The 8,544-nt window shown below is 40.8% G+C and overlaps 1 protein-coding gene across 1 annotated transcript; it reads left to right on the top strand.

The window, feature by feature from the left end:
* The first annotated feature begins 380 nt into the window (after positions 1-380).
* zp3d.1 (zona pellucida glycoprotein 3d tandem duplicate 1) lies at positions 381-6,536 on the top strand. Its single transcript, XM_088307713.1, has 8 exons — positions 381-959; positions 1,244-1,359; positions 1,766-1,869; positions 3,012-3,186; positions 3,282-3,390; positions 4,453-4,538; positions 5,018-5,088; positions 5,202-6,536. Exons 1-8 carry the CDS (start codon positions 501-503, stop codon positions 6,335-6,337), a joined length of 2,256 nt encoding a protein of 751 aa, XP_088163839.1. The 5' UTR covers positions 381-500; the 3' UTR covers positions 6,338-6,536.
* The last annotated feature ends 2,008 nt before the right edge of the window (positions 6,537-8,544 follow it).

Genomic DNA, 8,544 nt, shown 5'->3' with positions numbered 1-8,544 from the left:
ATTTATTATTTTTTGTTGTTGTTGTTGAGACGTTAATGATGGCTTTCTTTCTTTTCTGTATGTAATCCCCTTTCCTTAGGGCACAGGTCTCAAACTCTCATCCCCGTCGGCCACTATCCTGCATGTTTTAGATGTTTCCCTCCTCCAACACACCTAGTTCAAATGATCAGGATCACAGGAACCAGATCATAAAGTGGTGGACGGTCAAGGCCTTCTCTGCTGGCCTAACATAATCAAGTAATCATGATTATATTCTTCACATTGACGTCATATTATATCCTAGTGTTGCATGTTTAGTGAGACTTTTTATCCAATCAGAATGCACACACAAACCCAAACTGGTTATATATCGGCTCAGTGCTACCCGCCATCAAGTCCAATCAGGGGGAGCAGGTGTGCTAATGAAGCTGCCAGTTTAGACGTCAGAGTGCTGTCTGCTGTTAGCGGCTCAACTTTAGTACCTGGCCGCCCAGCCCTGTTGGCTCCTTTTACTTCAAGTCATGTTGGTGTTTTCATGGCTCATGTGGATATTTTATTGCAGTCCAGCAGTGGGTGGTCCTGTTCAGCACTTGGCTTGGTCAGCGGGGGCAAGTTCGGGAGTCCAAGACGAGGCGGCGCGCTCTTCCTTCCACTTGCCGGTGTTCTGGCACGCGTCGCAACCGCTCGTGGCTAAAGAGTTGCTTCGGCCCGCTCCTCGCCAGAGCTTCGTCCCCATCGAGTTGACTGCGGTGTTGTTACCAAAGAGAACGCAGTATCCGAGCACCCCACAAGCTCCACGCACACGCCCCGTGGAAGTTTGGTGCGGCACTAATGACATCGTGGTCCGCGTGGACCGATTGCAATTACGCGCGTGGCAGCATCCAGCTCTGTACAGTCTTGGTTCGTGTCCACCCACCACTGTGTCTTCACACTTCGTGTTTTTCCACTACACCTTGCCCGACTGTGCTTCTGCATCTCAGGTAAACGCACACGAGAGCTCTCTCAAGAGGCCTTTATCGTGGAAAACATGTTTCTTGTTGTCTTTTTATGTTTCATAGTGATGCATTGTTATCGTGTTGTTCATGACATGGTCACAAAAAGGTACACATCTTTTAATATTCCTGTGAGTGAATTTGAGAGGCCCGCAAATAAATTAAGCCATGTACAGAATCAATAGTGGATGGAGTGACAAATTCAATGCAGCTTTTCAACAATTGTACCATTTAATCTTAATCCATGTAAGGTTTTTATTTCACTCTTTCAGGTTGTTGCCAGTGGTCAGTTGGTGTATTCTTATGCTCTTTATTACACACCACCACCGCAAGGCTACATCATTCGTGTTCTACCATTTAAACTGGCCATCCACTGCTTTTACAACAGGTAATTTTAAACATAACACACATGCACTTTTCTCCCTCTAAAAGACAGGTCTGAATTTACTGCATTGACAATTTGCTTTGGCAATTTGGAGTTTGGCCACAAATTTGTTGCAAAATATCTTCCTGGTGCCATAATATTTGGTCGGAGATGATGGCCAATATAGCCATATGGTTGATTAAGCAGAAGAGTTTAGCATTATTTTTGGGGGAAATGCCATTATAAGAATGTTTCTTAAATTGAACAGAGGGTAAAATGATGTATGAACAATTGGCGAATAGCTTAAGGACCAGTACCCAAAACATGATTTTTTTTACTGGTCTAATGAATTGTAATAAGGATTATGATATGCTGTTGTACAGCATGACAGTGATGTGCTGTAAATAAGATGAATGTCCTTTTGTTTTAGGTTTCATTACTCTTACCAAGGTGGCTACACACCTCAAATCCAGCACACAACCTTCCTAAAGAGTCTCAGAACAAAGCTTAGTTACAGCCTGACTGTCTGCAATGGTAAAGTGGAGCCGTTCGCAGCATGCTTCAATGATACGATTGTTTGTTTAAAGTTTTTACTTAGTCTCTCCCCTCACTTTATCTCAACACAACTGGTCCGGGAACGCATATTAGAATTAGAATTAGAAATCCCTTTATTGTCATTGTACTCAAGTGTGCAATGAGATTAGAGGGCTCCCCTCTCCAGTGCAATACAACAATAATACAGGCAAATATATAAATTGGATAAATAAATGACTAATGCCAAGTCTTGTTTCTCCCCTTTTTTATTGTCTCCTTTGCAAAAAGTGTTCACTCGTGTCAGGGGTGCAACTCCACCAAAAATAACGAAATAAAAATATTAATGATGAATGGAAAATCAATTCCAAATCAATTTAAAGTGCTTAAGTTGCATTGATAAAAAAATCTTTTAGAAATTTGATCACAAAATTATTTGTGATGGTAACCGTCAAATCTACCGTATGTTTATTTTCATGTTTAGTTCTAGCATTAAGAAAACACTGATGAGAAAAAATGTAGTTAAACAGTGAAGATTAGTTACATTTAAAGTGTTTTTGTAATGTTATTGTTTGTAACAAGGACAAAATGGGTATTTTTGAATAAGAACATCTATTGGTTGTGAAATGCATCATTCATTTTATTTTATTTTTTTAAACAAACCAAGATCGAATCAAATCGGGGGCTTGAGTGAATCGTTACATCCTTACTTAATTTAGTATGTACTGTATATTATAAAACTGAATTTGTAACTGTTTCTCAAAAGTCACTTGGGTACTTTACACAAATCACAGCATTAAGTACCACTGCAGAATCTTTTGAGATCCAACTATCATCAAAAATTGTGCCCCTGCAATTTTCACTATTTTCGTTGCTCTACATTTAGATGCCAAGTGTCTTAATCATATGGCGTTGTGTCAAAGAACTTCACATGGAATGTTGTTACTTTTTTTTTTTCTTGCCTCTTGTAAGTAGTCAATTGAATATTAGAACCATATTTAGAACAAACTCAAAACCGAAAGAATACTTTCAAATGTTTGTAAGAGAACAATATGATTTGGCATTCAGCTGCTGTGGTGGATATTTCATCTATTTTTTTTTTCAGTCATTACAAACGCAAATGTGGACTTATGTGTGTTTGGCAGCCCAGTGGGAGCCCCTTCCTCCTGGCCACTCGTTTGTCCTGGGGGAGCTGGTGAATTTTATGGCCCAGACTAGAAGCCTTTTGGCAGGCGAGAGGCTCTTTGTTGACACGTGCTACGTGACACACTCCAAAGACCCGAATAGCACGCCCAAAGTGGATATCATCACTAACTATGGGTGTGTCTCTAGTAAGAACATATGCTTTGCTCAGTTGTTCCCTGGTTATTGGTTCAAATTGTATTAGATGATGTGCTTGTGCTTTGGTTTTGCAGCTGTATGACTGACAGTCAGAGGGATGGTAGTTCTTCCTGCTTTTGGTCAAGGAGTCTTAACATCCTTAAGTTCTCGATCGATGCCTTTCTCTTCAGGGATGTCTCACAGGTGAGAAAATAAATTTATTTATGTGTGTTCGGTTTCTAAATTGCCAATATTTAATGCCTACTAAGATTCAGGACTGATATAACACATTTTAAAAATGACATCTTTGGACCTAATCATAAATACTCTGGCCGTCTAATAAATAATCGTCTTTTTGCACCATATGCAATGAGAGTGAATACAACTGCGCCTTTATTCTTGGAGCTATTGGATATACGAATGATAACTTTTTCGAGTTGAGCAATTAATTGCATTTGCAATAATAACATGATTTGGTATTCGTCAAGGATGCAATCTTGCATCTGCAGCAGAGTCGAGGAGTTCAGAGCAACTATCCATGTTGTCCTGTGCCCCCAAACCAAAAGTGATACCGTTTGAGATAACAGATAAACAAATCAATTTATTCATCAGTATCTGTATACTATTCATCCAGCTCATCGAACATATATTTATATATATATAAACATATATTTTCTATTATATAAGCGCTTCAGAAAATGGAAGGATGGATTTCATTTTCATTCATTGTCAATTTCCCGTTACCAAGGCCTGAGATGAGGCCTGAGTTGTCATCACCGTATCAAAATATAAACTAGCAAACCTATGCTGACTCACATTTAAGTGATATCATATTTAAGTGCGTTAAATATGGGCTGCGCAGTTGTTCTTTTACCTTTTTGGGGTTATTTAATGCCGTATAAATGTTGCTATTCACCAATAAGATCTATAGCATTCTATTTCACAGATTATTCAACAGTGCAAACTTCTTTTTGTACAAAAACTGAAGCGCCATATTTATTTTTGTCTTATTGCACCTCAACTAGTAATGCTTATGTCGTCTGGCAATTAATTAGCTCCACCATTACCTGGATATGCTCTGCCTTTTGTATACTCCACTTCTAAGATACTTCGCTTCGGTGTGGCTGTCACGCTTTTTTTCGTGTGTCCCCATCGCTTGCGCTTGTTCCTCCATCAACTCTTCATGCCCTCCCGGATTAGCATTTCTCAAATGTTTTGTTTGGTTAAGGGTATTTAAGATTTAGTGTAACTGTGGTCTGTGCACAGGTGCTGTACCTTCACTGTTCAATGTCAGTTGGTGTCGCCACTTCCCACACCTCCAAGTCTTGTAACTACAACCAAACCACTCGAAGGTAAGTGATTAAAATAACACAAGTGTAATTTACTAAACTGTCACAAATCCACGTGCAGCATAAATGAAGTGGTGAAAGAGTTCTTAGTAGTAGTTGTAGTAGTGATTAAAATACAAATACACTTGACCCTTTTTTGCCGGTTAGTACTGGGGACTAACCGGCCTTATTCATAAAAATCGTCTTTGCTTTTATCCTCAGTACGTCATTGCATCTCTATTCATTATGATTTTCACGTTCCAATCTTTGAACATCGGCTACAGAAGTTAGAAACAGGTGCAGTCTTGGATCTTAAATTGGCGCCCTTGGCAACTGTTGCGCTTTGTTTATAAAAAGACAGTTGTATGTCGCATTGTAGTTCCTGGTTTTGGAACTGATAAGTTCATTTGTAATTTACGATGTTTGACTATCAAATGTATTTATTTTTGCTATGTTTTTTCTAAACCACTGCCTTATATTGGTGCAATGTTTCATGTGTGCAGGTGGGAGGGGCTTGATGTGCCACTGTCAATGTGCTCCTGCTGTGATTCCACATGTGGTGACATGCCAGATTGTGAGTTGTCTGCTTTCATTTTTGACATGCCTGTTGCAAGAGTCTTGGGGTAGTAATATTTAACCAGCCACCTGGAGAGTTTTGAAACTTTAGAAGGTTTTTGTCGTCCTCAGCTGTGAAGAACATAGTTAGCAGTCCTGGCTGGCTCACGCGCCAGAAGAATGAAGAGCAGTCAAACATGAAGGATTCACCTTTTCAGTTGGAGGAAGAAAAACAAATGGTTGATCTGCAAGAACACAGAGTTCACGTTCAACAACTGGGATTTTTTCCATCAGTGACAAAGATGGACCATAAGAAGAAAGAAGAGTCTGTCAGCGAGAAGACTTCTATGTTCTTGGATGAAGAGGAAGAACTGAGGCCTCGTTCAGCATCCGGCATGTCTAGCAAATCAGACAACCTGGAATCAATTGAAAAGGATCTGACGACTGAGAGCCAGAGGACAGATCCAATATCAGATGGCACCGTAGATGTCTTTGAGAGTGCAGAAGGTGAATCTTTTGCCTACAATGATTCTAGGAGTGGTTCATTCAGTAACAACAATACTACCACTCCAAGAGGTGCTTCTGGGAACCCATCTTCCATTGCACCAAACTCCAGTGTTGTTAATAGGATTGGTTCTGCTGAAAGAATGACCACAGAGTTGGTTCCAGTTGCTGAACCGTGTTTGAACAACGATAAGAGTTGCTTGCCCGAGCATGGTACAGTCAACGTTGGAAGGGTTAAGACAAGTGCTGTGCACGGATATCCTAACCAAACCACAGCATCTAAAACCACTAGTCTGGTGCTGAGAGCTGGAGAAGAGTCTGCCGACAGTAAGGCTAAAACAAACGCTTCTGAGTTTGGTGATGTGAGTGAATCAGCTGGCAGCAAATTCAAAATGATACCACAGCACGTAGCTTACTATGTTGACAGTAAAGGACTTGATGGAAGTGATATGCTTCAAGGTCTTCAGATCAGAGAAGGGGAATCAGACTTGTCTGCCGAATTCGGAGACCCAGCATGTGTTGGCGGGGCTGATTGTAATTCTGGAATTGAAGAAGGTGAAGCACTTCATCATAGTCAGTTTGCTGTAGAAGCCAAGACAAAAAGCGTAGCAGATGAATATTTAGGTGTCACTGCAGGCACGCCACCTTTTCAGGAAGTGCTTGACGATTCCCGCCACTCTGCTGTGTTGATAGTCACAAGCGCAGTGCAGGAAAACCGCCAAATAGCCGACAGTGAGTGGCCCATAGCAGAGCTAGCAATTTAGAATTGATGATTGCCTGACCAAGTGAGGTTGGACGTGCAAATTAGATGGTCATGCGTGTCATCTCAGTACTTAAGACATGGACATGTCTCCTGGGAAAGCTAACATGACTAGTAGTTTGGTATTAAGAATAAATTATGTAAAAGCTGTTGCTCCACCTGTGTAATTCAGTCATCTTCCAATAAATTGCATTAAAATTCAACTTTTTTGTGTTATTAATTGCTGTTTTTATAATAGACCCAGCATAAATCCTTCACAAGTACACTCTTGAGTGGACACCCAGGTCTCAACATGAACATGAACATAATACAAATAATTGTAGTGCAAATGGAGCACAAGATCCCTGAAGTCTGCACGTGACTGTGATCTGTTACCACATTTGGAAGATTGGCATTTTAAGGAATTTTGGGGAGGAAAGCAGTTATGGAGGTTTTGTTAAACCCAGATTTTTATAAATGTGTTGCTGAACAAAAATATTCACACCAAATCAGCGTGCCTGTTTAGTGAAATAGTATATGCCATGTCGTTTGGATATGATTCTTGTGCATAAAGTGACTCAAAATGATCCCCATTTCAGACCAATGACATTGTTGGAGTCGAGTCACCGTGGAAATGAGAAGTAGTTAGTAAATCAACCTTTAAAAGCCAAACTTACTCCAATGCATGTTCGTTTTTTTGTACTCAAGAAGAAAAGGGTCAAATAAAGACTCAACAACTGATTAGAGTTCCGATATCTAGTTTCTTCAATTTCTGGAGTTCAGGAAATAGTACAAAGACAGATATCTGGGCAGCTTTTTCGTTATCTCACGAGAAAACTGCACTCGGGAGAGCACAGTCGAAAAATGCGTGCCATCTTTCAGCCCAGCTTCAGTTTTTATAGGAGTTTTTTATGTCAAGGGTAATGTAGGTTGAATCGGTCGTCCTCGCTCCCTCCCACGGCACGGGTCCACGTCCAAGGGAAGGTTTTCCCCAGGTTAGTCATCGTCTGGATAGTTGATGATGGTCGATTCTCGTCTGGTCCCGTAGACTGGCACGTCCCTCCGTCTCTCTCTCCGCTGGCATTCTTCTGTAATCTTGTCCGTGTGCATGTGGGTATGTGCAAGTGTATGTGTGTATATGTGCACGTGTATGTGCAAGTGTGTACGTGCGTGTGCTCCGATCTCCAATTGTTATGTCTTTCGGTGTTTTTTGCAATAGCGTCTGTGTGAGTCCTCCAGTGCCCAATTTGGTATGTTAGCATCTCTACAGCCAATGTGGAGAATGTGCTTCGCCGTCTTTGTCTATGAAGTGCTGTGAATGTGAGGGCAGCTCATGGAAATGCTATGTGCGCAAATCTATTCTCACTACTGAGAATTTCAATAAAGTTCACACATTTAAACTAAGTACTATAAATTTAGCATATGAGAATAATATAATAAATCAGTAAACATCAGGACTACAATCCCAGTCATTCTTGTGACCCGTGCTTCTAGTTTCATTTGATAAATGCTTCTTGTTTCATCAATGTTTAAAATATTCAGTAAATATGAACCTGCTAACTTTATCGACATTCTGTCCCGTATGTGTTTAAAATAATGCCAGTAATAGAATCCTTCAACATTTAAATTGTTCCAGTGGAACTGTGCTCTCCCGACCATTTTTTTTTTTTTTTTTTAAACTAGTCTAACGTAGCAATAGTGTGGGAATACGCTCTAAAATTTGAGTTAAAAATTTCTCAAAAGTTGTATTTTATTACATCCAAGTATCAGAAGCATTGTCTTGGCAACCTTGGGCAGCACGGTGGCCTCACAGTTCAGAGATGCAGGGTTCATTTCCGGCTCCGGCCTTCCTGCGTGGAGTTTGCATGTTCTCCCTGTGCCTGCGTGGGTTTCCGCCCACATTCCAAAAAACATGGTTGAGTGGACACACCGAATTGTCCCTAGGTGTGAGTATGAGCGCAGATGGTTGTTCAACTTTGTGTGCTCTGCGATTGGCTGGCAATCTGTTCAGGGCGTACCCCACCGACTTCCCGAAGACATCTGGTATAGGCTCCAGCCCCCCTGCGACCCTCGTGAGGAGAAGCGGAACAGCTAATGGATGGATGTCTTGGCCTATAGTACTTTTGATCATTTCAAGCCATCCACAACAACCATCCTGAAGCTCTGTCATTGTCATTCTTCGATGTTTGTACTTAAATGAAATGTGAATGAAATCATACACTCAAATAAGTT

Source organism: Idiotropiscis lumnitzeri, chromosome 10 (genome assembly GCF_059441095.1).
Source record: "Idiotropiscis lumnitzeri isolate Australia: NSW breed Sydney's pygmy pipehorse chromosome 10, RoL_Ilum_1.0, whole genome shotgun sequence".
Taxonomy (NCBI): Eukaryota; Metazoa; Chordata; class Actinopteri; order Syngnathiformes; family Syngnathidae; genus Idiotropiscis; species Idiotropiscis lumnitzeri.
This window is presented reverse-complemented; position numbering and strand designations above follow the sequence as displayed.